The sequence below is a fragment of the Lissotriton vulgaris genome, chromosome 6 (genome assembly GCF_964263255.1).
Source record: "Lissotriton vulgaris chromosome 6, aLisVul1.2, whole genome shotgun sequence".
Taxonomy (NCBI): domain Eukaryota; kingdom Metazoa; phylum Chordata; class Amphibia; order Caudata; family Salamandridae; genus Lissotriton; species Lissotriton vulgaris.
This window is the reverse complement of record NC_141694.1, coordinates 942,576,767-942,591,180: the sequence shown is the minus strand read 5'-3', so window position 1 is coordinate 942,591,180 and position 14,414 is coordinate 942,576,767. Positions and strand designations below refer to the sequence as shown.

Below are 14,414 nucleotides of genomic sequence, written 5' to 3'. Positions count from 1 at the left end.
TTTATATAGCGTTCTGCCCTTTTTAGGTCTGGTGACAGCAGGCACTTTTTGCCATTAACATTAAGAAAAGGAACTTTAACCTTCATTAGCCATAGGTTGCTGTGGGTCCGCCCTTTAGCCACTGTTTGCTTGATGTTTCTTTCACATTTTCCATCATCCCACAGGAGTGTCGCGTGGGTTTATATTTGCATGGGTTTTGCAGCAGTGAATGGTGGCAAAGGCATCCCATAGTGATTGGTGGCAAAGGCATCCCGTTACCAGGAGCACTGCTCAATGTTTCCATCAGCAATGCATGTAAGGAAGTTACCAAGTTGGCTATCACAGTACAGAGCTGATGCCGCCTTCTCTCTGCTACACCTTAATGAATTAAGCGAGTCCCCAAGGGTGTCCATCCCAGGTGACGACTTAAGGGCGGCAGCTTGTGGGCACCTCCTATTTGGTGCTATTGTAACCAGGAAAGAGCCTAAGCCAGAGTGTCTCTCTATAGATGCATAACTCGAGGTAAGCCTTTAGCCTTTTGCCCCATACATCCCTGGCATTACTAATCTTTCCTGGGCGTACCACTCTAACTCATTGGGGTCAGCTGACTTTACACTGGGTGCTAAACTGGTTAGATACAGCCGCCTCTCAATATAAGGGATTATCGCTCCTAGGCACAATCAAGTCCCAGCTTCAGTGGAATTACAGCTCCTTGGTATTACTCGACACTATTAGGTACACACCTTCTTGGACTTCAAGGATTCTTGCTCGTCATTTGTGAAATATTATTGTATACTTTTTACACCCTGCATCACCACTGCATGCCCTTTGTAAATAAGATTCTTCTGGGTTGTGTGTCAACTTCAAACACACACGATTGTGTTACCCTAAATATCAGTCAATATATCAGTAACTTACTGTCCAAACACAGAACTATTCTTTATCTTTAAGCGTCCTCACTCACTAAATGGCACTTTATGTTGTTCTTTATTACAGAGTCCATCTCAAAAGTAAGGGAGTGAATTACTTGGCACAAATAGCAGGACATTAGACTACAATCCGCATGCCAATTAGACTACAAGCAGCATGGCAACTGGGCCACAAACAGCATGACTACTGGTATCTTACAGAAAACAAGACAATATTATTGATACTGTGAAGCACCCATTTGTTTTCGCACATGAAAGTAACATTACCTGTGAAATATGCAGCATATTAGAAAAATAGGTGTGAGAATAATATCAGAAATTGCAAGATTATGAATGAAATTGCATGACTAATGATAACCCTTATATCTGGCTACATCACTGATACTGGGCTCCCACCGAGTGGCGCGCTACCAGTCCAAAAGCTCTTCAGCACCTCGTCAAGGGTGGTAAGCTCTATATTAATATCCATACCCCACTCATAACCACCTCTATTAGGATCATCAGCCTTGGGTGCACTCCTACTATCTTCACTGGTTAGCTACAGCTGCAATTGGACTACAGGGATTATCGTCCTAGGTTGTATCACCTGTTTTACTGGGATAACCAAATCAGCCTGCCTGGGTAGGTACAACCATTCTTGGATTTCAAGGTTTATCATTCCCCCATCTTCTCTCAGAATTACCACTTTACCACCATCTTCTACTAAACTAGGTGGCAGCTACTCATAGTGCCTGAGACCTACCTTCCAGCTGGTGAAAAGGAGATCCGTAATCCCTGTATATCTTTGGAGGTCTATTCTGAATCTCCCAATTTCTACCTAATCATACATAAATTTACAGTATTTGAGTCATCCAAGTGGATCTCAGACCTTCCTCCCTCCTGCAGCTGGCTTACAGTTCAAGACCCCGAAGAAGGGCCGATGGGGCCTGAAATGCATTGGGCAGTTCTACCAAAAACAGTTTTATTGTGATATACATGTAATTTATGTCTCACACAAGGACATTTTGTGATGTAAACAAAATAAACAGCAAAAGATTGTTTTGATGATATGAAAACTAGATTGGGAAAATTGTATTCAATTCAATTGTTGAAAAAGTTTATTACTAACTTATATATCTAAGTTAAGATTTAAACCACAATAGGGTTAGGCAACAGTGCACAGAGGCCAAGTGGAAACACTTGAAGGTAAATTACCCTGTTGCACCACCATAATTCAATGGACATCCTTCCGCCTCAGAGTCGAAAGGACCGGATGGAATGTTATGACTTCTAAGGATCTGTTGAGCTAATCAGTGCCACCTGTAGAGCTAATCCGTGCCAACGGCCAACACATTTGTAACCTCTGTGTTTATCTCTTAAAGCCATCATTCTTCACTCAGTTAGGACAAGGTAAGAGCACTTCTCTTGGTAGTCATGCATTCTTCAAATCCTGTGCGCTGTATATGTTCTCCTTGTAGGTAAGCTCTTCAGATCCCACAAATGGCAAGTAAGCTGTTCACAAATACTACTATACATTATAAAACAACAAAATATACGAAGAAAGGATATAGAAAGTTGGCTTCAAGCTCCAGGAAGTAGATTTGCTGCTGAAGATTTTTGATATACTCAGCTTCTATGGTTGGCATTGTGCTAGCCATACTTCACTCAAGAGCAAGAAATCCAGACGAAGATTTGAAAACTCAAGGGCAAGGGAGTCTCACACCACTACCGCCAGTGATGCATATGGAGGGCTGAGAAAAAACAAATTAAGGTTCCAATTAAGTTATTTCGAGCATTTAAAAATCAAATATAGAGGTTCGGTTTATTTTTAACTGTATTTTCCATGTTGGAGCTCACAGAGAAGAAGAACAACAACTCCCATCACTGATGTCATGTGAACTCACTCATAGTGAGGGGAGGGCCTTAACACTTCAACGATACAAGCAGAGAGGGGGGAAGCCACCAAGCTCATAAAGCGAAATCAAGAATGTATGAGAAGGAATACTATTTTCTGCAGTGATGATGCTGATGTTTCGCAATGTCAGGCAATAATCTCTAGCAATTACGAGCAATGGGCTAGATGTAGGTGATCTAATTTTACCGATTCCTAAATACTAAATTTTACCGATTCGGTATTTAGGAATCGGTAAATTTGATGTAGGTAATAAATAGATAAAATTTACGGATTCGGTAATATTTCACATTAACGATTCGATAATACCGATTCAGTAATAAGAAATACCTTCCCATTAATTCCTATGGGCCTGGAGGCCCTTAGGAATGAATGGGAAGCCATTTACTATTACCGATTCGGTATTTACCGAATCGGTAATAGCGGGAGCATATTCAAGGGTGGCAGGGTGTCACATTGACACCCTGTTGCACCCCTGAATCGTGCATGTGTGCACATGTGGCGCACATACATGCCCTAAGGGCATGTATGTCTGCCACATGGCACCTTGACAAAAGCAAATTATTGCTTTTTTAAAGGTATTCGGTATTTACCACCAACTTGTAGTTGGTTGTAAATAACGAATCCTTAAAGCAAAAATGCACTCACTTGAGTGCCTCCTACATAGGTTTTAAGGATTCGGTAATTTACCGATTCCATAAAATAAGAAATCTGTATTTTACCTATTCCTTAAAATAAGGAATCTGTAAATTACCGAATCCTTATTTCCAGCCTCCTACATTAGAAAGGACTAAATACCGGTCGGTAACGGGAAAATCACCGATTTTCGGCCGTTACCGACTGGTATTTAGCTACCTACATCTGGCCCAATATTCCCTGGCATTAATGGGCAATTTTGCAAGACTGGATGGTCAACTGTGGTTATTAATGAACACGTTACTTACCTTCAGTAATGCTCTTTCTTGTGGATACTTTATATAACCAAGGATTCCACACCCTGTAAATACACCCATGGTCCAAACTGAATCTAGAGATTTTTCTCAACAATTCCCTAGCGCTTCAGTAGGTGGCATCAAGTGGCTCTTCATCGAGTCCATCCTACCCCCGGAAGTGATGCTGGGGTCACAATATTTCCACCTCCTCCCCAGTCAACCTCAGTTTCTTTCTGAGATCTGTCCACACCAAAGAGTCCGCTCCACGCAATGGGGTGGAGGATGAGTTCATAAGGATTCTGTGGTTAGCTAGAGTGCCCACCAGAAAGAGCGCTACCAAATGTAAGAAACATTGTTCCTCTGATGGATTCTTCCACCGCAGATTCCTCACCTTGTGAATAGATACCAGATCAGCAACTGCACAGGCGATGGGTCTGTAGGATGGCTCGGACTAAGAAATCCTTCAGGACTGAACAGTCAAAGTGTCCCTCCTGTTGGACCTGGCTATCCAGGCAGTAGTGGTTTATGAACATGTAAACTGACATGCACGTTGCAGCCTGGCATATGTTTATTGCAGGCACTCCAAGTGCCAATGGGGTGGTAACAACTTTGGTTCTGGTGGAAAGGGTCCGTAGGGCTTTTAGAGATGCTTCTTAGCCACTCTGGAGCAGATTTTCATGCAAAAGACAATCCATCTGGATATTGTATTTGGCCCAGCTCTTCACTTCTGGGTCCAGGAGAACTCCTCAAAGAACTGATTGTCCACTCAATGGTCTTTTCTGCAATCAATGTAAAAGCTCAGTGATCTCCGGATCTAAATGAAGTAATCTTTTTTCCTATTTAAATAGATGAGGTTAGGAATAAAATGCTGGCAGGGTGATACGACTTCCCAATGCAGAAACGTGTTTTAAACTTCAGAAGGTAAGCTGCCTTAATCCTCAACATTAGCTGATCTGCAAATAAAGTTGTGTACGGTTGCTGGGCTGAAAGCACTTACAGTTCATTCACGTACCGAGCTGATGTGATTGCAATAATGAACACTGTCTTCAATGTGAGCACCCTCAGAGGGCAATTATGCATTGGCCCAAATGGGGTGCACATCACCAATGTGAGAATCAGATTAAGGTCCCACTGGGGCATCACAAAGTGTTTGGGCAGGAATATATGCATCAGTCTTTTTGAAAAATGATTCACAACTTGTGATTTAAACAGAGATGGCTGATCAGAAAGTCATTAAAAGAACTGATAAAGCTGACAAATAGCCATCAACTGTTGCCACAGAAAGGTCCTGCTGGGCTAGTAATAATGGGAGACAACAAACAACAGTGTCCTGCATAAATGGTTTTAGTCGAAGGATGCCTAGCTACCAGAATGAGATTTACTCCTTTTCGATGGGTGTGTGTGGGGGGGGGGGGGAATTGAAGAACGTCAATTGTTGCTGTTCACTTTCCGTGCATGAAGGTGTATATTGTGCAGGCACACATAACAAACTTTGCCCTGCTGTTGTGACAGTACATCCCCCAAAAGAGTCACCAGAATCAGAGGACAGATGGTCATGGCAGAAGTCCTTGGCACCACATTCTTTTGGCCTAATCTGTTATGACTTGGGCCTGGTCATTCCTGATCTTATTCAGTACGTTTGGCAAGAGAGATAGAGGTGGGAAGGCGTACCAAAGTACAGAGCTCCAATCCAGACCAAAGACTTTTCATAGGAAAAACTGCCTTTAAAAATATAATAAACAAACGCTTGGACACTGCACATTCTGTGCAGTGACAAAAAGATCGAACCAGGGTTCACCCCATCTCTAGAAGATGCCCTGTGCCACCTTTGAGTTTGGCCACCATTTGTAATCCCCTGGCAATGCTGGGTGAGCAGGTCTGCCCTAGAATTTAAAGATCCTGCCTGGAGTTGTATGACAAAGGAGATGCCTTAACGACTCATCCAGTTTCAGAGGGACAGAGCCTCCTGACACAGAACCCACTACCTCACTCTGCCCTGCTTGTTGCAGTACAACTCGGTGGTGGTGTTGACTGTGAGAACTTGCACCTGATCTCCCTTGATGGATGGGAGGAAGGCATTCAGTGACAAGTGAATCCAATCACCCACAAATCCAACAAGTTGATGTGGAAGTGGGATACCTTCTTAGACAAGAGTCCTCTGATCTCCACCTCTCCTAGCTGCTCTCCCCAACCCAGTACCCGTGCATCTGCAATGATCGTCAGCTCTGGGTGGGGTAGGGGCCTGCCACTGGTCCAATTGCCATCCAACAACCACAACTAGAGTGTCCTCCAACACCCGATGGAATCTGAGAGGTTCTGCTGGTGCTGAGCCCACTGAGACTTCTAATCCTACTAGAGAACCTACATGTTCCACCTGGCATGGTCCACTAGCTAGATACAGGAGGCCAAGAAGCCTTAGAGACATTCTCATTGAAACCCAGGTCAAAGGTTAGAAAACTGGGATCACAGCCCAAATGTCCTGGGCTTGTTGAGGCAGAGGGAAGGCTGAATAAGCTACAGTGTCCAGGGTAGCTCCAGTGAAAAGTATTCTCTGTAAATGGGTCAGTGTGACTTTGGCACATTGATAGAAAAGCCCAGAGGTGTCAACAGGTCATTTGTTGTCTGTAGGTGGTTGACAACTGTTTGTGGCGATCCAATCTTCATCAACCAGTCGTCGAGGTATGGAAAGACTGGTGTTCCCATCCTTCAATGATGGGCAATGACAACTACCATTGCTTTTGTCAACACCAAAGGAGCACTGGTAAGGCTGAAATAGAGCCCTACAAACTGAAAATTATCCTGACCTGCCTGAAACCGCAGGTAACGTCTGTGGGGCTGCAGTACGGGAATATGGAAATAGGTGTTGCTAACACCATCAAGTCACCTGTATTCAGGACGAGCATCTTTAACTTATCCTTCTTCAGAAGAAGTTAAGAAGGCAAATGTCTTCAATAGGCTAAAGTCCCCTGTCCTTGCTCTGCACCAAAAAGTAACAGGAATAGCTGCATTCTGATGCGGTATTCCCTTTAGAGTTCCCTTCTCCAAGAGAGTCTAAAACTCCTTCTGTAAAATAGACAAGTGATTTTCCAGAAATCATTGTGATGTAGGAGGCATGTCTGGAGGGTTGGATAGGAAAGGTGTGGCGTAACCATTGTAGAAGATTTGAACCACCCATCTGTTCAATGTGATGCTTTGCCACCCATGAAGGAAAAAGCTCATCTCACTTTCAACCCGGTGATTGTGCACTGCTATGGGCAAACGTAAGTGGTTTTACAGCGGCTGTAGCAGGGTAAGTGGGGGATTGGATAGTATGTCACCCCTGATGGCCTGGATGCTGTCGGCCGGACACCCTGCCTCTACCCTCAAAAAGCATGGGAGGCCTCTTGCTGCAGAGGCAAGTTTTGGTGTTACCTCTGCTAAATGCCTCTTCTGAAGTCTCAAAAGGGGCGATATTGTGACACTCCTGCGCAGGCGCAGAAAGATAGAGGGAGTGCGCAATGGCCTTGCTTTCTTTAAAGAGCTCTAGGGCAGAGTCTGGTTTGTCACCGAAGAGACAGGTGCCATCAAATGGCATGTCCATTAATGATGGTTGGATACCACTTGTGAAGCCCATGGATCTAATACACATGTTGTGCAAAAGCACCACACTTATATACAGTAGCAGCCGGCATTGCCCGAGGGTGGGGGAACTGGCTTGAGGGGTCACTGAGCCAATCTTGTACCATGGGGTATTCACAAGGGGAGGAATCTGTGGTTAGAAGTATCCATCATAAAGGGGAACAACTTGATAATTTTGTGGGCCTCAAAGTGTATAGGGAAAGACCACATTGACTGTGGGGCAATTCACCATGATTTTAGGAAAAGCCAGGACTCCTAACTTTACTCCTCCTAAACTGAGAAAAATCCTAACTTTACGACTTTAGGTATTCACAGTTGGCATTTAGGAGTCCTAAAGTTTGGAGTCCTAACTTTACTCCTACTAAAGGATATCTGGACTGCATGTCGGTGAGGGAGATCTTACCGGTGGCGGATGCTTGCAGAGACTCAATGTGTCTGATTGGTCTCATATTAATCTTAATTGAACTTCCTACGAACTTTGATTCTCCTGGGGCGGTGATGGTGTTACCGGACAGAGTCCGCATGAAAGATCAGAGGGGTCAAGGATGAGACTGTCGGTCTGGGTCTGATTTCGGGGCTTTAGAGGACTAGGGATTCGCTAACGTAATGCTTGCGGGAGGTCGGGCGGTGTTCAACGTCTACCCTGTCTGGCTCTGTCTATGATATTTTTGAGTACTTGGTGGTCTTCGGACAGGGGTTGTTCGTTTCAGGCTGGGGGGAAAGGTGTCCGGGAGTTTGTATGACATTCTCCTCCTCCATTCTCCTTCTTTTACTTTTTGTAGTTTAGTTAGTCGGGGCGACAGGAACGCTGATAGTTGGGGTTAGGCAAAAGCCACATGCCGGGGTGCAGGGTGGGGGGATGGGTCTATAGTTTTGTTAGTTAGTTTAGTCTTTATGGTTTCTTTATCTCACGCTTTCCTTTCGCTCTCTTTTCATAACGTTGTGGTATTATCCTGATCTCGTATGTATTCCAGTATCTGGTGACCGCACTTCTTTTTCTATCCTGGCGTCAATGGGTGGGCGGGGTCTGGGTGCGGGCGACTGCGTTGGGTTATAGATTGCTTTGTCGTACATCCTGTTTTGTGCTTGCTAGCGCAGGCGTCTCGGTCGTTCCCTTTCAATTGATCTGTGATTATTCTATTTTTGTACCTGCTCACTTTATCATAGTGTTTGAATGTATGGCACCAGATATGTCTGTTTCTTTTTCCTTGCCTTTTAGATCGGGGGGGGTTAAACATAAAATGAAACCTTCGTCTTATCCTGTAACGTGTTTTGAGTTCAATATAATGTATATCCTGATTCGCTGCCGGATCCCAGGGTTGTCGGCTGAAGAGCTGTGTCATTTGATAATATAGTGGTTCTTGTGTTGCAGCCGGCCCCTGTGGTTGTTGGCCTGTGCGTGTAATTTTATTGAACTGTACAATAAAGGTTTTTAAAAAAAAAAAAACAATCTTTTTAAAAATGGATTCTCTAAAATCTGACTCTGGTAGCTCTTATGATAACCCCGTACTCCGGGCCCAAAGGTAGCTACAGATAGACATTTTGATTTGTATAGGGTTATCATCTCTGGTACCAGCTTGTGTCCCAATTTGCAAGCAAAACGGAAGAGCCCCTCTATTATTCTACTGTTCTGTTGGGCCCTTACCATAACAAGGTCATCCCCGTTTCATTTGGCGTTAAAAACATGACCTAAGTAAGTAAAACAGGGCACCTTCTCGATAATTTTTCCCTTCACCATGAATTTCCTAGTTTTAGTTTTCTTTGGGACACAGACCATAACAAATGATTTGCTAAAATTTACTTTAAGGCCCAGGGTTAACAAAAAATCAGTGAAAACAGTCAGGGCTTCTTGTAGGCTATTGGCCGTCAGGGTCATTAAGACTGTATCATCTGCATATGATAGCAGGGGGACCAGTTTGCCATTTATTTTTGGAAAATCCAGTTGTTGTTTAAGCAGGAATGCCTCTAAGCCATTTGTGTATATAAGGAATAGGAATGGGGCCAGGATACATCCCCGGCGAACACCCTCTGTAGAGGCAATCGGCCTGGTCTTCTCACCTCCTGGCCCAAAACAAAATGCTACGGAAGTAGACTCATGCAACCTACGTAGGAGGGTGATGAGGGGTTCTTCAAAACCTATTCCCCCCATCAAAGTCCATAACTTCCCTCTACTAACAGATTCGAAAGCGCTGGACAACTCCATGAAGGCCCGGTGAATGTACACCCCCCGGCCCTCATGTACATGCTCATAATCAAGGGTTAATTAAGGCACTATTCATTTGTTCCCATCCCCTTTCTAAAACCATATTGGGTATTGGCTATCAATCCCGAGGCATTTGCCCACGACTCCAATCGTGCCCAAAATCACCCTCCCCATGACTTTATAAGTAGCATCTATTAGGGAAATTGGCCTAAAGCACGTGGGGTCATTCCAGTTTCCTTTTTTTAAAATTGTTACTACCACTGCTTCCTTCCATGATGATGGAATATGTCCAACTATTACTGCTTTAAAAGCATTAAGTAGTAGGGGTGCCCAAAATTGAAGATTGTTTTAAAGTAAATCTAGGGGAACCCCATCTGGTCCTGCCGCTTTTAGAGATATGCCTTTAGCTATCACATCTTCGAACTCACTTAGGGAAAGGGATAGACTTAATTCGTTGGCAGACTGTAGATTATTAACTGTCTCGTCCCTTTGTTCTTGTATTGGTATTCCCCGAGGATTGAACATTTTTAGGAAGTGGGCTTCCCAGGCTTCACGTGTGATGGTCGAGTCCATGCTACTTGCATCAGTAGAGAAGAGCGGACGGTTTATACCCTCCCAAAAACTTTTAGAGTCTTTAAGGGAGCTGCCTCTCTCTAGGTCCTCCCAGGCTGTTCATCTTAATTCGTTTTTCCTGGAATTAATTACTTTTTTGTAATTCTGTCCCGCTAAATTTACCTGGACCATATCCTGAGGGACCGCTTGCAGGGCTTTCCTAAGATCTCTTTGCACCATTGAACACTCAGCGTTGAACCATCTGATTTCAGGTACAAAGTCATATTCGACCATCATTAGGATCCATGTTGAGGAAATAATCAAAATACAGGAAAATTATCTTTTTGCACTAGATTTCCCATCGTATTCCTGGGCATGTGGCATTTTGACTACAGAAGAGGGCCGTTCTATTAATCTATTGCTGAATTTGTTGTGCCTTACAACTGGTATCCATTATGTGCTTAAATATGCACTTTCACACTTTAGTAAATCTGCTGTAAACATGCGCTAAAGAGCAAGCCGAAACAGATTTTCCTGAAAGCTTAAATATTTTTTAGGTGCACCTGCAAAGAAATTACAAAACCTTTTATATAATTCCAGTCTTAGAACCAGCAGTAGTGGATGACCTGGCAATAACAGTATGTTCACTACTTGAACTTACCACTACATTGTAAGGTAAGTATATATTTACAATTCTTAATTCCACTTATACGTTCCAAAGATAGGTATTGGTGGAGTTAAGAAAAAAAAAAAATATATATATATATAAGGCAGGCAGGCTGGTCGATTAATAAAGAAATACCTGATTGGCACAGATAGCAGGGTCCACTTCTCGTCTTTTGCCTACCAGCGCTCTAGCTCTCCCAGGCTCAAGACTATAAAGATAGCGAGGAGGCGACCGTCTGTGCGGTAAGGGGGACGGTGGCAGCTTCTCCCCACCCCGCTTGGCGCCATTTAGAGAATCTTTGCTCTCAACTGTTTTAATTTGTGAAATTGTGCAACTGTGTATACAGCTATTTTAAAAATCACTCGCTAACCAGGAATAGCGTTTTAAATAGGGGTGGAATTATTGCTGGGCTGTGACTGTTTTACTAGTTACACTCTGTGAAATTAATCGCATACCCACACGCACTTGAGGGACTTGCTTCCGTGTTGTTAGATCTGTGCCTGCCCGCCCAGTCCGACCCTCCAGCCAATCACGGGCGCGGAAGGCGGGGCAGAGCCAGAAACATCCGGGGAGGCGAGCGCTTCGCGCTCTAGCTCTCCCAGGCTCAAGACTATAAAGATAGCGAGGAGGTGACCGTCTGTGCGGTAAGGGGGACGGTGGCAGCTTCTCCCCACCCCGCTTGGCGCCATTTAGAGAATCTTTGCTCTCAACTGTTTTAATTTGTGAAATTGTGCAACTGTGTGTACAGCTATTTTAAAAATCACTCGCTAACCAGGAATAGCGTTTTAAATAGGGGTGGAATTATTGCTGGGCTGTGACTGTTTTACTAGTTACACTCTGTGAAATTAATCGCATACCCACACGCACTTGAGGGACTTGCTTCCGTGTTGTTAGATCTGTGCCTGCCCGCCCAGTCCGACCCTCCAGCCAATCACGGGCGCGGAAGGCGGGGCAGAGCCAGAAACATCCGGGGAGGCGAGCGCTTCGCGCTCTAGCTCTCCCAGGCTCAAGACTATAAAGCAACTCGTCGGCATCAACGCGCAGTGTTGACGCGCAGTGTGGCGCCTCTTCCTGCGCCGAAGACGAGCCTAAGACCAGCCCGTCTGCGCCCATCCGCGACAGGACGATGCTAGGGGCAAGGTGCCATGGCATCTTGTACCCTCTTAACGGAGATGAGTCATGTCGTAACTCAGGTGTATTCACGCCAGACTCTTATGGAAATAGGCAGGTATGTTACCACACTGTGCCCCTACTGGACTCGTTCCAGCGTGGGGGGACCATTCTCTTGTTTGGGTTGTTACTTGCAATTTACCAGCACTGCGGTAATAACTGCTCATCACCTAAAGCCTGCCTGTTCAGTGCGGAGCCCTAATCCTGTAACTCAGCCTACTAGCGTACCTAAAGATCCGCCCCTAGCGCGTAAAAACCTTCTGTGCAATGTCCGCTCCCTTGTCTCTAATGCAACACAGGTGTGGGACCTCATTACAACGGAGAGACCTCATCTGTGTTTCTTAACGGAGACCTGGTTGAAGCCTCATACAATCCCAGCCATAACGCTGGGGGTCCCGACTGGGTACAAAATAGTAAGGCTGGACCGCCCGATCAAAACGGGAGGAGGGTTGGCTATTGTGTTCAAACAAGAGTTGGAGGTTGCTGTCATTGAAACTGTGTGCACCCCGGAAATGGAACTTATGATTTTTACGATCAATCCCACTTCTAGGGATACCAGGAAGGGTGCACTCGTGTATCGACCTCCTGGTCCATGTGGCACCTTTTCCATTAAATTAATGGAAATTTTGGCAGCTCACATGCAAGCTAACTCTGAGTTCATTCTGGTGGGGGATTTCAATATCCACAGTGAGATCACCACATGCACTGACGCACAGACTGTGCTAACAGATTTGGCCACACTTGGACTTAATAAAATGAATCAGGGGCCAACCCACTCTGCGGGCCATACTCTTGACCTAGTGCTATGTAATTCAACAGCCATTAACTGTCTCAATCCCTACCAAGTTGATTGGACAGATCACTCGGTTATTACGTTTTACACTCGTTCTAACTATAAAGTCAAAGCCTTCCATAGGCCGATGGCCAATGTTAGAAGGCCTTGGAACAAACTAGTCCCTGCAGACTTTAGGGAAAACTACTCTGAGCCCAATTGGGAAGATTGCGGAGAAAACGCTACCTTAGCCTTAAGCGCATTCAGTGAAGCTGCGTTAAGAACCATAAATCGTGTGATCCCGCTGAAAACTTACAAACCCCGCCCAGCCCCAAAACAAGAAGTTTGGTATACTGGGGATCTCAGACAACTAAAACAGACCATGAGAAAGTTGGAGAAAAAATGGAGAGCTACACACAAGGCAGATGATAAGGAGGACTTTATGAGGTCGTTTAAAAACTACCATAAAGCAATCCGCGCTGCTAGGAAACAACATATAGCAGTACAATTATCAGCTGCGGGTTCTAACGCAAAAACCCTGTATAACAATCTACAGACGTTCACCAAACCCACTGCCTGTGACACTGAGGGGATCGAATCCCAAGAACTCTGTGACAACATTTCACAGTTTTTTGTCAGGAAAATTGACGCCATATATAATAAAATACTTGCGTCAAATTCCATCTCTAACAATCCAGTTGCAACTGACTGTGGAGTCCGGTTGCATACTATGACCCCAGATAATGAGGCTAAAAAGCTTGCCGCTTTCCCACCCATCTCCACTGAAGAGCTGATTGCTCTTGTCATACAAACAAAGAGCGGGTGCCCGACAGATATCACCCCAGCACGTATTATGCCACTTCTGCTAGATGATCTGGGGGCTGGAATGCGACATATAGTCAATTTATCTTTGTGTACGGGGAAGTCCCTTCAGCCTGGAAACAGGCTCATGTGAGACCTCTTCGTAAAAACAATTCAATCCCCTGGTCGGATTTGTCAAATCTGAGACCGATCTCTCTTCTCCCTTTTATAGGGAAGCTCGCTGAGAGATATGTGAATCAGCATTTGTCAAAATTTATTGAACATACGGGTGGACTCGACCCCTCTCAGTCGGGTTTCAGGCCCAGGCACAGTACGGAGACCGCCTTGCTGTCCGTCGCTGACAATCTTCAGATGCTACAGGACAAGGGTTACTCCGTCGTCCTGGTGCTTCTGGATTTGTCAGCGGCGTTTGACACTGTGTCACATGACATCATGACCTCCAGACTAGTTGACATCGGTCTGGAAGGCAAGGCTCTGGCCTGGCTAAGGAGTTTCTTCAGTAAACGCACCCAGAGAGTCATTTTGGGACCATACCAATCAGAGGTGGTGGCGATCTCAAAGGGGGTGCCACATGGCTCGTGTTTGAGCCCTACGCTATTTAATATCTACGTGGCACCCCTAGCTAACATCATGAGATCCCACGGGTTCATTCCAGTATCATACGCAGATGATACCCAACTCCTCTTCCCTTTTAAAATCATGACTCCCGAGGTGCGTGACTCCTTCGCCCGAGGGATGAAGGAGGTGGCACGCTGGATGGCAGCCAACTTCCTGCAGTGCAACGTCTCCAAGACCGAGGTGATGCTCTTCGGAGAGGCCAAACGTTTATGGACTCCGGACTGGTGGCCCCAAGATATTGGCCCCGTCCCTGAGCCCAAA

General features: G+C 45.0%; 1 protein-coding gene across 2 annotated transcripts in view; it reads right to left on the bottom strand.

Moving 5' to 3' along the window:
- The window catches only part of LOC147708237 (uncharacterized), a 787,595-nt gene that overhangs the window by 747,407 nt on the left and 25,774 nt on the right, over positions 1-14,414 (bottom strand). For both annotated transcript variants that reach the window (XM_086926981.1, XM_086926982.1), the window contains exon 2: positions 2,457-2,638. In XM_086926981.1, the coding sequence (XP_086783107.1) occupies positions 2,457-2,545 (89 nt within the window). In that variant the 5' untranslated portion in view covers positions 2,546-2,638. The remainder of the gene's footprint in view (positions 1-2,456; positions 2,639-14,414) is intronic.